Below are 21,392 nucleotides of genomic sequence, written 5' to 3' on the forward strand. Positions count from 1 at the left end.
TGAAAGGCAAATCTGAAGTAAACCAAGAATGATTCTATACATAAAATACACATTCAGTAACACTCACCTTTCTGAAAAATCTGACTCTATAATTTCTTGAGTCCGTTTTCGCTCCCTAAGACAAGACAATTCAAACTTAAGTTGAAAATAACATTGTGTATGTAGACCACTAAAATCACTGTATATGGGGCCGAGCTGGTTCTAGAGTTTGCTCTTACATGTTTACTCAAAGGGAAAACTACAACACACAGAGCTTGACAAAATTTGAGGGAAGGTAGTTAGGACTTGTGGAGGAAGTTGTCGGAGCTCACCGCCAGACAAATTCTTTTCCCAATTTCACCATGCTTTGCCCACAGGAATTGAGGGAAGTCACTTCACCTGGAACTACAGGAAGTGCTGGTGTGAGCTAGATGTCCAAAGTCCATAAAAAAAGAGAAGCTGGGCTCCTTTGAAAATTCTTATTTAAAATTCCTCCACATGTAAGAAAAACGTCTTTAAACAGTGCATAAGACATATTCTATATTTTCATGCCAGTGAATGTTCAGTAATCATTAAATGAAACCCCAAGGTAAAACACTAAATACGTTCCTGTTAGAGCTGATGCATACAGAGCTGAAGACAGATTCTGAAGAAGCAGCTGCCATGAATTTTGAACAGCAGCAGCAGTCTGCAGCAGTCACCGGCCATTCCTTATCATCCTGTTTATTCCCAGAGCAGGCCAGAGCTGCTTTCCAGACCTGCCTTTTCCTGCTGCAGCCCACCCAAGGCAGGGCCCGGGAGCTGCGCTGAGCTGGGGAACGTCGTCTCCCCACGCTTTCCAGAGCAGGGCTCCCAGCACAGACCCACACAGCTGAACACCTGACACTGCTGGGAAGGGAGCTGAACAAAAAGGATGGGTTTGAAAACCTATGCTTGAAAGCCAGTACACTTTGGTTGTGTGATGCAGAATGCACAAGCAGGCCTCTCCCTGGGCAGCACCAAAGGGATTCCTGTCCATGGTGCTTGACTGTAGGGGCTGAGCAGCTGGGGCCAGGGGCTGCCCTGCAACAGCAGCGAGTGAGAGCTGAGCCCTGCTCTGCACACCAGGCTGCCAGAGCCTGCGCCGAGCCCTGCCCAGGAGCGTGCGCCTCTCATTTTGGAAATCACTCTGGCTCTGAGAAGGAAACAATGGGTAAAGCAAGCTGTCTTCTGAAGGGTGTTCAGCAAGGGCTCCCTACCTCAGTTCAGGAATACCACAGACCCTTCCTTTGCTCCGTTCCTCAAATGAAAACATGGCCTATTGTATGGACTTCTGTATGGATCACTATTGGTCTGTCTCGAGCCTTTTTATGGATGAAGCAAAAGGTAAAGCTCATTGGAAATCCTGTGTCTCGACCTGGACAGTACACAAACACAAGGATGGCACTTGGTGGTGGTGGCTGAAGCACTGCCACGAGGCTGCTCTGGGAATCCCCATCACTGGATGACACTTTGGAAAGCGAGGCATGTTGATTCTGTGGTTTAGCAAGCTGTGACCAGACAGTAGAGTTTGTCCCCCTTCTGAGTACTGAAAGAACATCAGCTTGGCCTCCGCATTTCACAAAATTTGCAGAAAAAAAGTAATCGTTGACAACTCTTTTCTCAAATAAAATCAGAACTAAGTGCATTCAAAAGGTATTTGAGGAAATGAAAACATACTCAGCAAAAAAAATCAGCTTAAAAACTGCATGGCTGGGCCTGCAGTTTATTGACTCTCTGGGGGAGGAATACAGTAATTGGGAAGTACAACCTATGACAGACCTTACTTACAGAGGAAAATTGAGAAAGTCAAAGTACAAACATTGAACTCTGATTTCTCCTCTTTCCGTGATGCTCAATTTCCCACCTCTGTTGTTGAAAAGGTAATACTGACAATCATCTCTGATTAGAAAAATTAATCTAGATGCAGAAATATATTACTTTTTCAGAGGCAAAGCATTTCTGTTTTGAGGCAGCTGAGCTCAGCAGTACTGAAATTAAAACAAAATGCCAAGAAATACTGTAAAGACCAGATTTAATTAGAAGAGATAAAGTCATTGTTTGGCTGGAGCACCTCAGAACCCCATGAAACTTGTTGTTAATGTAGAACAGTAATAAAAGTACCACACTGATTATAGCTGAAGTTTTTTATTTGAGCTTATTCTTAAATGCCTGTTGAAGCGTTTTTGACCATCTCTCACCCTCTAGGCACCTGCTACTGTGCTCAATAGCAGTGCAACATGGATATACCATGACCTTATGCAAAAAATAAAAGCTTCTTTTAACAGGAGCCGTTGTGACTCTCCATTTTCACCAAGAAATAGACACTGTCAGAGACTCCAGTTAGAGCAGACAGTGAAGTGACATACTCCAGACGTCAGAAGTGCCTCCCAGTCTGAACAGCACATGCCATACTCCATTTAGTTATGCAAGAACTAGAAAATGTAAGTCAGCATATAGATTCAACAGTGAAAGTAATGGAAAAGATGAGAGCAGACGCTCAGATATCTTTAAATGAGACAAAGCCTTACCCTGGGACCCAGCCGGAGGCTTCTGTTATGTGTGTCTGTGTGACCATTGTTGGAGCTGGGTTATACGGACTCCCAATCAGAACACTCCCTGAGCTGGTCAGTCTTTGTGGTGTGCTTATGATCTGTAAAATTTAACAACAAAAACCACAGCTCTCTTAAGAAAACAGAGGTTACTACAGCCCAAATTCATACTAAGCATTGCACTAAGAAAAGTAATAATAATTCTGTGCCAGAAGCAGTTATCATATATGCAAGAGATGGCACCAGAAGATCTTCATACAGCAAAGCCATTAATTACAGCACTGCTAAGTTTCCTATTAGTTGTACCATATTACTGTATTATTCATATGGACAAGAAGCAGTCAAATGATTCCAAGTAATTCCTAGGTATGGTTAATAGGATCTGTACCTATAGACACCCAATTGTTTCTTCATGAGCACATCTAAGCAACTTCTTGATCAATGTAATCAATACAGCCTTCTTTCTTCCCAATGGATTTGTCTCTTGTAATTGTCTATAAAAAGGTAAAGCATTCCCTGCAGTTTTTAGCATTCACAAAATCCCAAGGCACTCAGGCAACTAATTGTACCTACAGAATTCAATGTAAAGTCTTTATGGTATAGATAGAATTTACATTTGTGCAAACGTGGTGAAATTGTAGGTACACTGGTTAACACTAAGACACCCAATCTTTTAAATCAAGTTCCTTTTTCAAAGTAGGTCACCAGAATAATTTAAATAATATTTTTAAATGAAGCAGTACTGATTATCTATTCTTTAAAATAAATCACATTTAATTATTTGGATTCAATTATGGTAAGATTCATATCAAAGCTTCTTGGACAGTGTTTTTTACTCTTATACCTTGCCTAATTTTTTAAAACTTTGTTTTACTTTACTCCACTTATTAGTGACATTTTGAGTAGTGACGGTACTAAATAGTTTCCTTTACTATTTAATGTATCTAACACCTGTGTAAGCATCCCAAGGCACTCTGGTAACTAACTGTTGTAAGTATACAGCAGATATATAGGTACTGCAAGTATATATATGTATGCATATATATAGGCAAACTACAGATAAATATACAGCACTTGTTTGGTATCCATCATTATTGTTTAGACAGGTAGAAAAATGGTATGTGAAGAATTGCCCATTTCCTTAGCTTATTGAGCATTACTTCACATCCCCCCCCGGTACCACGTTGTGACTACACACATGTCTTTTTTTGTCTTAAAGATATAAATTTATCTTATTTGTTGTTTGCAAACGTGCAGCCTGACAGAATTTTAGAGAAACCAAAACACAGGTACAGGTTACGTATTTGTTTCCTGATACTGGAGAACCAAAGGCACCTGGCTTTACCCATCGCAGGCAGGCACAGGAAAGGTGTCACTTGTGTCACTGACTGCTGCTCCGGCCAGAGGCACAAAGGTGTCAAGGGCTGATTCGTGTTTCGGAGCTCTGCGGAACGAGCGCGGCTGCGGCTGCGGCCGGCAGGTGCCAATGGCCCGGGGGAGCGAGGGCCGCGGCCCGGCCCGCGCCGCCATCTAGCGGCACCCGCCCGCTCCTGCAGCCGCACCGACCCGCCGCGGCACGGCACGGCACGGCACGGTACAGGCACAGGCACGGGCACGGGCACGGCACGGCACGGGCACGGCACGGGCACGGGCACGGGCACGGGCACGGCACGGCACGGCACGGGCACGGGCACGGGCACGGGCACGGCACGGCACAGGCACGGCACAGGCACGGGCACGGGCACGGCACAGGCACGGCACGGCACGGGTACGGGCACGGGCACGGTACAGGCACGGGCACGGCACGGCACGGCACGGCACGGGCACGGCACGGGCACGGCACGGGCACGGCACGGGCACGGCACAGGCACGGGCACGGTACAGGCACGGGCACGGCACAGGCACGGCACGGGCACGGCACAGGCACGGCACGGCACGGGTACGGGCACGGGCACGGTACAGGCACGGGCACGGCACGGCACGGCACGGCACGGGCACGGCACGGGCACGGCACGGGCACGGGCACGGGCACGGTACAGGCACGGGCACGGCACAGGCACGGGCACGGCACAGGCACGGGCACGGGCACGGGCACGGTACGGGCACGGGTACGGCACAGGCACAGGCACAGGCACGGGTACGGCACAGGCACGGGCACGGCACAGGCACAGGCACAGGCACAGGTACGGCACGGCCCCGGCCCCATGGAGCAGCACAGCCCGGCCCCACCGCGGAACAGCACCGCACAGAACCGGTCAAGGCCCCGCGGAACAGCGCCGGAGACTCTGCGCTGCTCTGAAGGACCTGGAGTGGCCCCAGGCGCTGGAACCCAGTGGGTAAATAGGGCTAAATAAATAGATTAATCAAACAGGGTGTTGCTGACACGGGCAGATGCTGAGGGAGCGCTACCATTGCCACCACTGAGAGCTCGTGAGCATTTGTTTTTAAACAGCCTGGCACAACGCAGCTGTATGTGGGGTGTCTTAGCCTGCATTAAGGGCTATTTATTAAGAAAATGTTTTCTGAATATAGATCTATCCTTGCAAAGCAGCAGAAAAAAAGAATAAAAAAAAGGAATAAAAATCGTGTGTTTCACATCACACAGTAGCTTTGGCAACTTCTACCTGCTATAAAACCTAAACTGCAAGCAGGACTCACTGAAACCAAAAGCAGGGCTTGAGAAGTCAGTCCTAACAGTAGGAACCGCATTAAGCGAGTGCTCTCGCTGTCGTGGGCTATCTATGGCACTGCCAGGACACATCCCCAGCGGCAGAACTGTTGCAGCGCAGTGCCACAGGGCACAGGCCGCAGCGACACGGGCATGGGGCATCGGCGCTGACGCACTGAGCTGCTCCTGGCAGGCAGCCCCCGGCCAGCGCTGGGGGCACAGCTCTGCGAGTGCCACGGGAGTGCCTGTGATGTGTGTGCCCCTCTGCCCAGCTGCACAGACCCCCAAAGAACAGCAGACGCTGCTCATGAGAAAAAGACCCAGCACCATTTTTATAAAACACAACAAATGGTCCTGTACTCAGGCTAAGTGCTTGGCAAGGAGGTATCATGTTACTAGAAACTGTTCACAGTATTGCCTATTTAGCTCTCTGGCCACCAGAAAATCTAATTTTTTTCTCAAAAGTAGATCCAAAATCCCTGGAACATCAATATACATATACAGTTATCATGGACAGGAAAAGAGTTTTAAGAGTAGTTTCAACAAGTTTAAAATTTCTACTAACATACCAAAGACACTCTCTGACAATGCTGGAGATTTACTGGTGAGAACGTGACTTAAAACATTCAAAGAGTATCAATAATGAGGGGTTTTTCTTAATACACTTTTGAGTAATAGTTAAAATGTCAGCTGGTAAAGCTGTTTCGATTTCCACTCAAAGCCAGGAAGATGGGTACTCCCCAAGGGCACATACAGGAGCGTTGCTGGGAGTGGCAAATCTGGCCCGCCAGGCCTGCTGTGCCCCCAGGGCACCCTCCCATCCAGGTGGGGCACTTTGTGCTGAGGCAGAAGGCAGCGGGTTCCCCACGTGTTCCTGTCTTACACCACCAGGAAGTCACAGCCAGTTACAAAAGCATTACTGGGGTTGCAAAACTTACCATTTGGGGTCCAACATTCACATTGATTGGTCCCAAGGTTTTTGGCAAAATCTTAGTCGGAGAGTTGGTGCTGGAAACTGGCAAGGTGATTACAGAAATATTACCTAAAAAGAGTGTTAAAAGGAGAAGTGTTAAATTACTTCCTTAGTAACCCGTGAAAAACACTTCGGCAAATTCTCACACCACTCTAACACTTTGGAGTCAGGTTGGCTTTGTTGTCTCATTCGCTGAGAACACACCCTCAGGTAACCTCCAGACCTCTCAGCAGATGTCACAAGGACACCTCACAAAACTACACCTTCACAACTTAACTTTTAAAATTACGTGTATTTTATTTCCAGAAACAATTTATAGTTGCTTAAGACAAAGAGCACACAGCCTGACATTCCTCAGCGTTAGAACTGAAAATTTATGAGAATACTTCTAAAAGAAGCCAACATACAAATCCTACTTACAAGCATGATCACGTGTACAAAATATGGCATCCATAAACCTTCAAAGCCTTCACCATTTCTCACCTGACTGTCGCAGAGCGTTCCTGTCATCGCTGATGTAAGCCAGCCACAGCCTGCCACTGGGCAGATGGAGTAAGTGATGCCTTTACAGCTCACCTGCAGTCACACAGCAGGCAGCTGGATGTCACAATAAAGTCTCCCAGGCCATCTCCAACGCAGCGTGTTCTCATCCCAAGATGTTTGTCATTGTGTGATCTCAAACTATTTAAGGATCTATGTCATCCTGCCTTCCACAGAGAAGGGCAGCTCTGTGCTGACAGCCCCCAAATACTGCTACTCCTCCTCTATCCCAAATTGCATCTTGTATCTCGATTATTTGGAATTAACGTTTAAATCAAAACCGTTGCAGCGCCACCGCTACTCCTTGAGTGTTCAAACTGTTGTGCACAAGCCTCTCCAAGCCCTGAGCACACTGGCTCATCCACAGACACTGGTGGCAGCAGCTCCTTCCTCTGGGACAGCTTCAAAGCAGGAGAGCTGGATCAGTGAACCCCGGCCCCGTGCCCACCCACAGCCCGATCCAGCCTGGGGAGGCATGGGGGCAGAGGCACAACCAAATATAAGGAAGAGCTGGCACTGCCAGCTAATCCAGAGTCAGCCTGGGTCTAGCTGGGGTCGTGAGGACAAGGATTGGTTCCTGCAGAGTTACTAATGTTCTCTGGCACTGCAGACAGCCGCTGAAGGCGTCTGAGGTGACGGGTCCCTTCAGAGCAGCACAGGCACCAGCTCTGCTCCCACAGGAGCCAGCCAACACTCAGCTTAGCCCACACAGCCCAGGCTGACTCAGTGGTGTTATACATGCCTGTTCCCCTGTCTTTTCTCACATCACCTGTTCACCTCCACTGCCCAATTTTCTTTTCTCACTTGGTCCTGAATCATGGGGGGTTTTTTTACATTTTATTTTAGTACACCGATGTTTTTCATGAGCTTATTGAAAAATGATAAATTCAACAAAGTAACTTCTCTGCAACAGAAAGCAGAAGCAGCACAACTTGGAGGAAGAAGGATCTTATCTTCTGTAGTTACAGCACAAAAGTAGAAAAGGATGTAGATTTATGCCAAGTCTCACCTTCATAAGAAATATTCAACAGATATATGAGACATACAAACAAACTGAGACTAGGACATTCTAATGTTCTGTGTAGATGCTTTTGGCATCTGGCATAATACTACTACTTAATATTAATTTTCCAAAAGGAAAATCTGTATCTGAAAAGATCTTCAGAAGCAGCTTGCATCTCTACTCAAAATGAATAAATTATTCAGTCATGTGATTCACCTAGAAAAATAAACCTCCCACACTTGCAAACCCACCTCCCCAGTAGATCTTTGCTCTGTTACGAAACAGCTTTTGTGACGTAGTGCCAGAGAGCACAAGACAGTAATTCATGACTTACATACACTGCGTTCCCATGTTGAGCTCCAAATAGTTCTCTCACTTCCCAGTTTTACTTTTGCTAGAGGATTTTGCCCAGGATTTCCCAAGCTGTGCCAGCATATTCCATCAAAACCTAGTCTCTTCCCTCATTCCCGGCTGTTGCCATCAATGACGTGTCACTTCCAGTGCTGCTGGAGGAATTTTCCTCTTTTCTGCCGCGGCTGAAACTTTTGACCCCATTATCTCCAAGATCAGCTCTCATCCTATTTCTCCTTGTCCCTTTTCTTACCAGTGAAAAGAAACAGATTACTTTCTCCGCTGCCGACAGCGTAAGGTCACATGGCCAAGTGCAGTAAAATTGTGAAATGTGGGTTTTGGCTCCCAGCTCTTTCACCACAGGGCTACACCAGAGTTGTCTCCAGCTGCCCTTCCCAGCCCGCAAGAGGCACTGGGCTGCCATGTTTGTCTGTGCCACAGCGGCCCTGTGGGGCTGCCAGCTCTGCACAACGAGCACAGCAGCACAGGCAGTGCACATCACATCCAGCACTGGGCACGGGTTGTTTCTTAGCACGCGCCGCGCACACTGGATCCATGGGATCCAGCTGCACCTGTGATTGATTGAACATTTGTATGATCTACTTCCCTCACACACACATGCAGACCCGTGGCCAAAGCCACACAAACCCATCAGATTTACTGAGCAGCCCTGGCAAAACCACTAATAAACTACTACTTAGCAGCTACTGCTGCACTGTGCCTTCATCTCCCTGGATAAAGGAACATGGGCACCATTGGGGTAACCAGTAAATACAAGAGTCATTCAAATTACTTGATTTTAAAAAGACATTTGCTTATATATGGCGTCTGTTTAAATGTCTTTTTGGCCAGAGTCACTGTCAATAAAAAAGATTTCCATCTTCTAATCCCTACAGAAATCCCTCATTTGGCAGCAGTACTGTCAAAACAGTCTTAAGCGTTGACGAAGTTTTCAAAGAAATGCTTCCCTGCCCTTGTTCTTACTTTGAATTTTCTTCATTGGCAAATATAAACATGTGAACGTGTAGATTTTTAAATACAGGTAGGATGAAAAAGAACCAGTTTGTTTTTATGACTGAGGCATTTCTTATCCACAGTGGCCAGAAAGAAAGAACAACCAAATTTTTCACAGTAAGACGTTTCTCTTTGTGTTTGTCAGCAGCTGGAAAAATAGTAAACACAAAGTTTTATCAATTACAACTAAAATATTCCTCCCTACCATTTTCTTTCTTTCCAAATAGCATCATGGTCCAGATACTCATGTAAACTCAATTCCTTCAAATGTTATGATTACATAATTACATTATTATACTTAGGAGGAAGTAGATGTGACAAAACATTCAACAGATTTCAGTATTCAGCTGAAAGCAGAAATTTCATCAAAGTAACTATATATACTATCACAAAGCAACTGCGAAGTCTTTAAACATGACTAAATTCTAAATAAATGCCAAGTCTTAATAACACCCATCATTTGGGGACAAAAAAAGAGTATACTGATTTATGTCCTGGGGCACAAGAGCAGTGAGTACAGTGATAAGCTGAACACAATGAGACCCATCAGCCTTGAGTCACGGTAATCTCACTGCATGGATGGAAAAGGTCAGCACAGATGGATCAAACTGGAATGATTTGTATAATAATACTCAATTCTTATATAATGTTTCTCAGCAGTACTTTCAAAGCACAAAGGAGGTCAGCATCATTATTCCCATTTACCTACGGAAAACCAAGCACATGGGAAAGAAACCCACATAAAACTCTCATAGGGAGGCTTTAAGGGCAATACACAGAAAGCCATCCCGAACTGAGGCTCCTTGGCACTGAAGCAAATTCAGAATAAAATCTGCTGGTAGATATATGTATGTTTCTCTCAGAACAAAAGCACTTTACTCCTACATAAATTATTTTTCCATCCTTCAGTCACCACTGTTGTTTCTTCTCAGGGGGAGAAACCAATGTTGCTGCAATTTCATATTTTAAAAAACATCATCGCTACATAACTATTAATTCTTCCTGACATTTGTGCAATGATTTTACTGGCACACAAAAAGAAAAATTCAATTTAAATGATCTTTAGCTTCAAGCAGTCATAAAGTTATCCATGTTTATGCACATGTATGCTCACATGCACACACTAAGCAGCTCACCAAATCAGTTTAAATCATTATGTGCCACCTTAAATAGCTTAATTTCACATAAACAACATGCACTCCTATGCAAATACAAAGCTAAAGAGATTTCAGTGTTTTTTCTTATATAACTAAATCTGTTAGGTCTGCAGCTTAGTTGTGAAGATAATCAGAAACAGTGTCAACTGGAGGATCTATAGAATCTGTCACAGCCAGTTTGAAGGAGACCATGGCTGATGGGGAGCACAGCCCAACCAGCTGGGGTTACACACAATGCATACATCAACAAAAAAAGCCTTTGAATTTTCAAACAAAACACCAAGGACGTGTTGGTAATTTGGATTTTATATTCAGAGCTCTAAACAAATGCTCACTTTTCAAAAGCGTCTCAATGAAAGGCCATTTTTAAAAATACAACCTATGACTTGACGATGATGGCAAAAGCCCCAGCTCAAAGCCGTGAGATAGCAGCAGCCCATTAGGATATTTTGCAATAACATGTGATGTGTCTTCAGGGTCCTCTGTTACACTAAGACATTTACTGATCTCCAAGATCAGTATCATAAAAGCATACAGAAAAATGGAATTATTACTGTGTCATTAGTACGCAAGTATTTTCTTGGTACATTTCTTCATTTGTGCATTGCACAAAATTACTGGGCTACAAACCTTATTTTAAAAATTCCATAGAGATGAAATCAAAGAGATCTGTAGAAAAGAAAAAATAAAATGGGGCAGAAAGCTTTTCAATGTTTTTCAGGCTTACACGGAGCAGTACTATTTCAGTCTTTTACTGTTCAATTTGAGACAAATCTGCAGGAGTTAACAGCTGTATGAGTCTGAAAGTACCAGGCACAGGCCTATGGATAACTGCTTGGTCATTTTAGCAGATCTCTTCAAACATACAATGAAGTACTTCTATTACAGCAGCCTTATATTAAGGTGCTTTTAAAACACCAGCCCTGCCAGGACTTAGTAAAAGATAGGTACTGTGTAATAGAAAGATGCATTGAAACAAAGTTCATAGTGAAGTTGTATTAGAAGTGAAGATTCCCACCCAAAGCAAGCTCTCTACAATTGTAATATGATTAATGGTTCCTCCCTCACGGAGCCTGGTGCAAGATTGGTGCTCTGTGGTTGGACTCCCTTTTCCTCCCACAGCAGTAAACAGAGACATGCAAACCCATAGGAACTGGGAATACAGCAACAAAGAATTGTTAACTAAGGCGAGCAGAATCCCCCAAAACCATTGTGTGAGTCTACATGACACCTTTTAAGATAAGAATGCTGTACCTATGGCCCCAGCAGCAGCAGCAGATAGGCCCAGTCCCACTTGCCCCATGGCATCCTCTCCTTCCCCCTGTGCACACATCCAGGCCGGTATCCCGGGATTTAACCGGGCTGTTCCACCCGCCAGTGCCACTCCACATCCCGGGATTTAACCGGGCTGTTCCACCCGCCAGTGCCACTCCACATCCCGGGATTTAACCGGGCTGTTCCACCCGCCAGTGCCACTCCACATCCCGGGATTTAACCGGGCTGTTCCACCCGCCAGTGCCACTCCACATCCCGGGATTTAACCGGGCTGTTCCACCCGCCAGTGCCACTCCACATCCCGGGATTTAACCGGGCTGTTCCACCCGCCAGTGCCACTCCACATCCTGGGATTTAACCGGGCTGTTCCAGCCGCCAGTGCCACTCCGGATCCCGGGATTTAACCGGGCTGTTCCACCCGCCAGTGCCACTCCGCTGCACGGCGCGGTGGTGCCCACTAACTGAAGGGTCTGATGACGACTCATTGGCCACTAACGTGAGCTTTCAAGCGATGTCTGATTGCAAATCTCGGTTTTATCCCAGGTTTTCACAGATCAGGGAGCCTTGGGACTCTCTAAGCTGACAGCTGCACACATCCCTGAGCATGCAGAGGGGCAGAGGGTTTTATGCGGCAAGGGGTGACACAGAAACACCCTCTGCTCAGAATTGGCAGAAAAACCGCTCGATTCTCCATTGTTGTTATAGATGTGAGCAGGACTACAAAACTTCAAGCATGTAACTTAGTGACTGGGAGTGTCTCCCAAACAAATGGACTTCTAAATCCTCACGGTTACACCTGCAACTTTTTATCATGAACTCTACATTAAGTCCGGTTGAATCCATCACAGCTTAGAACAACTACCCCAAACCAAAAGCAGAGCTGCCACTATCCAACTCATTCACAAACCTAATTACACTTGCTTAAGGACTAACTTGAACTATTCTGTTGAATCATTTTAACAGAATAGGCCAACTCCACAAAGACATTTTGCCACTTAAATCAGGATTTTGCCTGAATGATGGATGCAGTTCCTTAGTTCCTGTCCATCAACCTGTCTGGATCTCAAAGTTCTGTTGACACCCAGGAGCACATCGGTCTTGTTAGCACGGATCCTCCCAGGAGTATCTCTGAACCGGCACAATCCATGATGGAAAACTAGCAGAATACCTGACACATACATACAGATCTATCCCCAAGGCTACAAACAGCCATCTGTGTTCCCCAAAACTTGAGAGGAAACATCTCTTTTCCATTCAGCAACCCAAGAATATTCATTTAATAAATGAGAATCAGAGCCTTTTTTTTTTTTTTTTTTTTCTGTTTAGGAAAATTAAAATGCAGGTCTCCTACAGGAATAATTGCAATCACTAGTAATTACAGGTAAGGAAATGAAGCATGGCCAGCCCAGCTCAGCCCATCCTGTCACAGCTGAACAATTCTGACTGCAACAATAAGAATCTACTGTGTCAAAGACCAAGTGAAAAGGACTTTCAGAAAGGAGATATCCTGACTGTGCTGCATGGGATGCCAGAATATTTTACCCAATGATGGTCCTTGCACAAGCAGTCCCTGGCATTAGGTGAGTACCATGGCCATGGCCAAAAGCCATCTGCATGTGGCATTCCCTCTCCGATCCAATGAGTGTGCATTTCAAGCAGCAGAAACAAGTTCCAAAGGGAGGGGCTTTTAGCCAAAAGAGCCTGTTACCTGTGAGATAAAGGCAACATGTGTAGGGAGGTGAATTGTCTGTTGATCTAGAACTGTTCACTAAACAAAGTGAACAACATTTGGGTTGATGCTCTGCTGAGGACTGTGAAGTTTCTTCCAGGCACATGTAGGAAAAAAATCTGGCTCCCTTCAGAATTAGGCAGCAGGTCTTTTTATGAGATTACAAATTTGGATGTATATGCTTTGATTCTGCAATCATCACATTTAAAACATCAAATTCCTTCGTCAATTTGCACTGCATTTAGACAGACTGGGTATTAGAAATGTTTTTTCCCCTAGACATCATCTACACAAGAAATAAAAACATAAATACTGAAAGTATTCTAAAAAGCCTGAACGAAAAAAAAAGCTGCAGCAGAAAGACAACAATATTCACTAACAAACACAGGAAACAAGCTATAATAAGAAAACTGAACCCCCAAATAAACCAAACAACCTGCCACCCTAGTTAGAAACTTTAATTCAGATTTAAAAATCAGCAAAAGAGACACAGCAGTACTCTAAGACTTACAGATCAGATTGCAATACCTAAGCAGTCTGTGAGCATTAACTTCTCCTGTAGCTAAATACACCAGGAAAACACCCAGAGGCTGTGCATGGACCCTAAAGGTAAAGGACACCACAGGTAATGGTGGGAAAGATAAATGGAGCTTGATCAAACAAACACTGCAACGGCAGCAACAGAGTAACACCCTCAGATGGTTCAGGAGAAAAACTTGCGGAGGAAGGAGATTTTGAAAACTGAGCCTGTGAAAAGCAGAGAAATCCATTTTGAAGTGCAAGAGTCACGAGATCAGCTACTTTGATCAGGCCTTTTTAGTGAGACAAAGACTGAACGTTTCCCCAGCACAACGATTATCTCGTGGTGGTGGAGCTGGGGAAGGAGACTGCAGTATCTGTGTGAGCACAGAAACAGCAACAGCTGACTTGGTGTCTCAAGACATCCTCGTGCAGTCTGAACCAGCATCCTCAAAGAGCCAGGCTGCTGCTCCCAGGCAAAGGGACAGGGCAGCGGCTCACCTAGAGCAGAACAGCATTTTTCAAAATTAGACCCTAGAATTTCACAACAGATTTCATAGAAAAATAAAAGATCGGGGTTCATTAATAAAAATGAAGACATTTTGCAAGGAATTTTCTATGTGCTCAAGGTTCATCATGGGAATCCAAAGTGTTCCATTAATGCACTACTGCTCGTGCTAGAGGCAAGTACCAAACGCACACCATAATTATCTTTTCGGAAACAAAAGAAAAATGCAACTTTTTTTAAGCAAAAAATTCTAGCCCTTGAAATCTGATGCTTTCTAGAAGTTCTTCATTAGAGCCAATGGCATCTCTCCTTTGTTCTTGAACATATCATGGATCCATCTTGCTTCAGTCTAAGAATACTATAAAGGCACATCATGAATAAGCCTAGATATGTAGCAATAAATTGCCTTTATTTTTACTATAGAAAATTATTTAATTTAAATAATGTATTTTAAAACAACCCAACCAAACTGCCCTCACTAGGAAGCTCACAAAGTCCTCTTAAGAGGGCTGGATCTGAATGCCTGCTTGGAGTTTTGCCCCCTTCCTTAATTTCCAGAGTTCCACAGTGGACACACCAAAAGAACTAATTAAAGGATACTTTGGACTGAAAGTAAGAGACAGCTTAGATACTGGCTGCATCTGTACAAGTTTCCCTAGCTTTTATGGAATATTTGCATTTCTAAGAAGAGTAATTCATTGTGAACAAGATGTTTTATTTCAATAGAGATAGCAACGATTTCTAATTATACCATGAGGATTAAAAAAACCCCATTAGATCATAACATTTTATAAGAGATACAAAAATTGAGGTAATAATGCATCCATCATCCCAGAAGCAAAATCTGATAAAGAGTGGGACACGGGTCACTGGGATATTCCTAACAGTAATGACCCATACTTTATAATGTTTTTCAGTTATTTTCTGGACAAATCAATTGGTTGTTTCAGAAATTATTTGAAAATGTTGCACTTAGTCTTTTTCCCTAGCATCACAACACAATAATCACAAAACAATAAAGCACAAAGGGAAATTATCTCAGCAATGTGCAATAAATAGTTCTCAAAGGCCTCCCCCAGTCTGTCATGTTCTGCAAAGTTTAGAGATCTAGAAAGATACTGTAGCTCCAGCCATTTTCTGTTATAGACTGTCTCATTTTTTCAGTCTCTTAGGTTTGATGGCATGAGCCAAAATCAACCTTCCTGCTACTGCATGCATTGTTTATTACAGTGGATAACAGCAAATCAGTATTTACTTAGAAAGGTTGATTGAAATGTTTCCTGAACTGCAAATCCTTTAGTTTTCTAATATAGATAAGGGGTTTATTTTACTGGAATACCACAGCTGTTATGACTGATCATAAATGGGTTTTGAGTCAAAAGTGATTAATCTATAAGTGCGAAGATAAAACAGGACAGGACAAAATATAATTATTGTAAATTGTGTAGGACATTGAGAAGTATGATATCATGCTTAGCCTTCTCTGTCTTTTTCACTACAACAGAATCAGGGCACTTTAAGGGTAGGTAGAGTAGGGTAGAGGTAGGGTAGAAATCAGGAAATTCAATATATTATTCGCCATCAAGGAATGAAAAGAAGTGCTTCTTTTATCCTCTTACTATTATTACTACACCTTTTCCCCTCTGAAATTCTGAAGACCTTCCCATCTTTGCTACTGATACTTACATGTTGGTATTAAACAACTACCAGTGGGGATGTATGAAATACATTCTGAACATTTAAATTCTGAGTATTCCAGATGTGAATCAACCATATGCAGTGAAATAAATCTTAATGTATGTATCAAATAGAATTCTCTTACCTTTTGTTGGACTCTGGTTCTGATCTATAAATCCTTTCAAATCTCCATTTGTGGAAGTCACACCAACCTGAACAAAACATTTTTGAAGTCTTAAAATATGATAAACCTTTCTATGTTTTCTAATATGCAAGTAATAATATAATGAAACCAACTTTCTGCATTATGAAACATCATAATCCTATGGACAGTAGAGTCTAATAAGAGCATGAGACTCAAGGCAAGGTATCCAGGACGTTTACTGTGTATACATGAAGACAAACTCTACTTTTAACTAAGTTGTTACCTAAAAAACACCCTGAATATTCTGACTATATACTACATATGACCCAAGCACATTCTGGCTATTATGGTGAAAGGCACCGTCCCCTCCCAGTCAAAAGGAGCAGCTGCCACACAGCAGCAATCTGCTCGTGCCCAGTTGCTTCGGTACTAAGCTGCACAGTCTACAGGTCTGAGATGTGACTACTGATGCATCCTAAATACATTCCCTGCTCTTCAGAGATACACTGATTTACTGAGTGTGAGTTACTGGAGACATGGAAAACTTCAATATTATACAGAATAGTGCAACTCAGACTTTGGCATGCACACAAAACATAGGAAGGTGTCGTTTGTACAGAAAAATACAAGATCACAGCTCCTGGATGCATTAAGGGAAGAGATGGGAAGTCCCTCATATCTCAACCTCTTTTTAAAAGATTATAAAATTTGAGTACCTCTGCAAATCATTGGGAGAAAAGGTTCCACGAACCAAGTTAAAGGAAGGCAATCATATGATGAAGGATCAAACATTTTGCTTAATTTTACAGATGTATGTAGCAATAATGGAACCTATGCTAGGGCCACTTGAAGAACTTGAATACACTCAAGTTGGAGCATCATTTAATTTTAGGTAAACACTAGCAATTTAGGTAAAAAGCAAGACAAAGTAATACCTACTGTAAGCATTTCAGTCTCCCGATTCTGATTGGAGACCTTGTATTCAGCAAATCATGTTTGTAGGGGAAAATCTAAACATAGCATTGTGAGAAACTCTTGAAAAGACCTGTACTAAGATTTTTTTCCCCATCAGGAGACACGCAAGAAGATGAACTGCTTCTGCACTGCTCTGATTGTAAAACACTGCCCAAATAAGCTCACGTACGTGCTCCACACACCCTTTGAGATGCTCAGTCCAGCCCCCCAGTCTATCCCAGACACTGTCACTGTGGGACCCGCTCTTTCCTGCCCCCCCTGGCACACCCAGACCCTCCTACACCCTCAGGCGCTTGGGTGTCCCCGGAGGCTGTCCCCAAGGAGAGCTGTCCCATTTCCCCTCACATTCCCGGGCTGTCTCCCGGTGTCCCCAAGGAGAGCTGTCCCATTTCCCCTCGCATTCCCGGGCTGTCTCCCGGTGTCCCCAGAGGCTGTCCCATTTCCCCTCGCATTCCCGGGCTGTCTCCCCAGAGGCTGTCCCATTTCCCCTCGCATTCCCGGGCTGTCTCCCCAGAGGCTGTCCCATTTCCCCTCCCATTCCCGGGCTGTCTCCCGGTGTCCCCAGAGGCTGTCCCATTTCCCCTCGCATTCCCGGGCTGTCTCCCGGTGTCCCCAGAGGCTGTCCCATTTCCCCTCGCATTCCCGGGCTGTCTCCCGGTGTCCCCAGAGGCTGTCCCATTTCCCCTCCCATTCCCGGGCTGTCTCCCGGTGTCCCCAGAGGCTGTCCCATTTCCCCTCGCATTCCCGGGCTGTCTCCCGGTGTCCCCAGAGGCTGTCCCATTTCCCCTCCCCTTCCCGGGCTGTCTCCCGGTGTCCCCAGAGGCTGTCCCATTTCCCCTCGCATTCCCGGGCTGTCTCCCCAGAGGCTGTCCCATTTCCCCTCGCATTCCCGGGCTGTCTCCCGGTGTCCCCAGAGGCTGTCCCATTTCCCCTCGCATTCCCGGGCTGTCTCCCGGTGTCCCCAGAGGCTGTCCCATTTCCCCTCCCCTTCCCGGGCTGTCTCCCGGCAGGTGGCAGCGGTGCAGCAGCGATGCAGCAGGGCTGGGGAGGGCCCGAGCAGGAACGCCCAGCCTGGAGCAGGGCCAAGGGAGGAAGGACGACATAAAAACAACCCAAAACGTCTCCTTAGCACGGTGTGGTAGCAGATGCGTAGGGAAAAGAGCAGCACTCAGATCTCTTGTGCTTGGGCAGAAGGAACGCTCCTGCGGGAAGAGGCCACTGCGGCTCCTCACACCGTGGATGTGTTCGGAGATGTTTAAGCAGAGGCTGGCGGGTGGGAGCGGCACAGTTAAAGCACTGCAAGGCCATTCCAGGGCCCAGCCGAGGGGAAGGGGCTGCACCGCTGGCTCACACCTCCGCTGCCTGCACACAAACAACACTGCCAGCTTCTCCCAGGACCCCTGCCTGCCTCTGCAGCAACTGGAACAACACAAACGGGAGACATTTTAAATTCAGGGACAGAATGGGGGTCCTTAGGGATAACTACCACGTTAGACTATGGGCCTCAACTCATTCCAAGAGAAGGAACATCTTCAATGACAGCACTGAAATTTCTTCACAATTGAACGTTCAGTTCTACATCTTCAACTGCACATTTCCCTATCAAGTCAGATCAGCTTTTTAATCAAACACTGAAGATGACATACATATATAGTGTAGAATGAAAATCCTTTTACATTTAATTCTCTGAAAGATTTAGAAGGAAATGCAACAAAATACTTGAGAGGGTTTTTTGTGTGTATGTTGTACTTCAGTGATCCAAACGGCACAAAATTACAGAACTTCAGGTTGCTCAGAAATATGTTGTTTTCATTACAATGGTCCTAGTAGTATTTATAAAGAGCAGCATTTTTCTCAATTTTATAATCCTTGTATCTAATTTTAGAAGAGCTTGAAAACAAACTTGAATTTCATGAGAACTGAAGTGAGAAATGTGGCAGATCAAAAGGAATTTGTTTCTCTTGCAGAATGATTCTAACTAAGCCCTCAGAAGAAGCAATGTGTGATGCAACATTACGCTACAGCTGCACAGCAAGACCTTTATAGGATTCCATCCCAGTGTTCAAGAGGTTCCAGGCCGCATTGTTATCTGAGACAGACCACACACTGCTTTTGGGAATCTTGTTCTGTAACAACTCCTAAGGTGAAACCAGCAAACAATCCAATGCTTAACTGGTATAATTTGTTAATTTCTGTACTGCTCATGTGATATTTCTACTTTATAACACTGGCCCAGAGTGTCTGGATTACTAGGGATGGCAGGAGCTGGACTCGTGCGTCTGCTGCACTGTTCATCTGCTGCACAAGGAATCCATGATGGATTCCATCTTCCATCTTGGATCTTCCATGATGGAAGATGAAGAAAGGACTCGGCAGGCCTTTGCAGACTACTAAATATCTTTGAGGTTTGTTTGTCTTTCCTGTTAGGTGACTAAGTTTCCTAACAGGGTCAGGGGAAAGAAATAAAGTCACAGCCAGAGTCTTGGATGGGACCAACTGCCACAAGCAGCTCTTGTAGCTTGCCTTGTAGCCCAGCCTTCTCTCCTGCTTGGCTGGACAAGTCTCTGTGACCAACCTCAGCAGTTAAACTTTCTTCCAGGCTGACATGTGAAAGGAAATATCACCATCAGCCACTTAACTGACCTTATCTACAGCAAGACAGCCACCCTCTGAGAAGCACTGACAAGTAACTTCACAATCAAAACTAAGAGTCCTAGTCAAAAAACCTGCTGAAATTATATCACTCATTTGTTTGAGTGTTGAAACTAAAAATTTGTTTGAGTTAACTAAACTAAAAATAAATTTACCATTAATATTTGCTCTTTGTTTTCTCCATTTGTTCATACTGGTGTCCTTTTCCTGAAGGACCAATGGGAAAGGAGATACAAAACAGGCAAGAAAAAAAAAATCTTCTCATATAAGTAAAGAACGAAATAACCCGGTTGGACAGGGTGACTTGAATTACATTTGGGAACAATGTATATGGCAAGCACATAAACATCTCTTTCCCAAGAGAACCTGTAACTTTTATTCAAAATTTTCTTATTCACAGCTTCTTTGGTTGGATTAGTTTTCTAAGGAAGGTCAAATTACCCACAAACAATATTCCCCAAGCAGATACCAGAAAGGGTCCTGCATTTAAAGAAAATGAGCAGTGAGCCCAGCCTGGGTAATTTTCCCACCACACACTCAAAGGGTTAGGAAGGAAAACCAGCAATGGGGAAGGTTATTCATCTTGCATACAAATTCAATCTACATTCTGGCATGTGCTTGAAGCACAAGCTAGCTTGGAGAGAAGGTTGTTCAACACAGGTTCCTGCAAGGTGAAAAGCCATTCCAGCCATAACTCGCTGCACAGGGCTGTGATGCAGCAGGAGCAGACACGCCCGGCTGAGGGGCAGTGATTGCAGGATGCAGAGGTGGCAGCTTCCTGCTGTGCACATTTAACAGAAGATACATGTCCTTCAAGAGTTTCATGGACGATGTCCGAATTCCACTACTTTAAAATTTCCTTTCCTTCATGCTTCAACATAAAGGAAAATGATGGAAGTATTCTCACAAAGAAGCTCTCTCCCTCAACTCACTCTGCAGATCACTAAATCATTTTCTGACGCTCTAACAAATACTAACGTTACACGTGAAATGAGTTTTGAGCTGCAGAAACCCCCAGGCACATATAGCATCTAAACCCTGCAACTCTGCAAATTCAGAAGCATCATGGCCTCCTAACAGCATCAGGAAACACCAGGGCTGACACTACTGCCCTGAGTGTGCAATTCTGAGTAACCAAGGTTGGGACAACCCTAAGGAGTTCTATCAATAAGGACACACAGCATATGACCACCACATGAACAGGTGAACATGAAAACTGAGTCCTACCTTCATCTGCACCACCATAGCTGATTTTTTAAAAAATAAACCCATAAATATTAGGTATCTGACTAGGTTTGCATGAGTTTGAAATGCAAAATTTCAAAGCATGCACAGCGATAAAATATTTCTTCTCTAAAGTAACCATAGCATTGTGCTGAAGTAAACAACAAAATTATATTTTAATATTCAGCACAAGAGTAGGTTACCCAGACTGACTGTCACATCTGTCCTCAGAGATTTTCAAGGCCCAAAGCCCTGATGGAGCTCTGAACAAAGCACCAAGCAACTGGGTTGCAGTGTCTGAGAGCTTTACACAAAGCACCAGAGTAGATGGCCTCCTGAAATCCCTTCCAGCCCATACCACTGTATGACTATTACACAACACTCCATGGATTTTATTGGGATTGGTATTTATCCTTTGATTGCGTCCAACAAA

At 44.5% G+C, this 21,392-nt stretch overlaps 1 protein-coding gene across 4 annotated transcripts in view; it reads right to left on the reverse strand.

The window, feature by feature from the left end:
* Window positions 1-21,392, reverse strand: part of TFDP2 (transcription factor Dp-2) — a 56,352-nt gene that overhangs the window by 22,546 nt on the left and 12,414 nt on the right. For 2 of the 4 annotated variants that reach the window (XM_040074084.1, XM_040074083.1), the window contains exons 3-6: window positions 16,109-16,175; window positions 6,156-6,259; window positions 2,529-2,650; window positions 68-115 (exon numbers count right to left, since the gene is read on the reverse strand). In XM_040074084.1, the coding sequence (XP_039930018.1) occupies window positions 68-115; window positions 2,529-2,650; window positions 6,156-6,259; window positions 16,109-16,175 (341 nt within the window). The remainder of the gene's footprint in view (window positions 1-67; window positions 116-2,528; window positions 2,651-6,155; window positions 6,260-16,108; window positions 16,176-21,392) is intronic. The other 2 variants (XM_040074086.1, XM_040074085.1) reach the window with 1 other exon arrangement.

This window comes from Hirundo rustica, chromosome 10 (genome assembly GCF_015227805.2).
Source record: "Hirundo rustica isolate bHirRus1 chromosome 10, bHirRus1.pri.v3, whole genome shotgun sequence".
Lineage (NCBI taxonomy): Eukaryota > Metazoa > Chordata > Aves > Passeriformes > Hirundinidae > Hirundo > Hirundo rustica.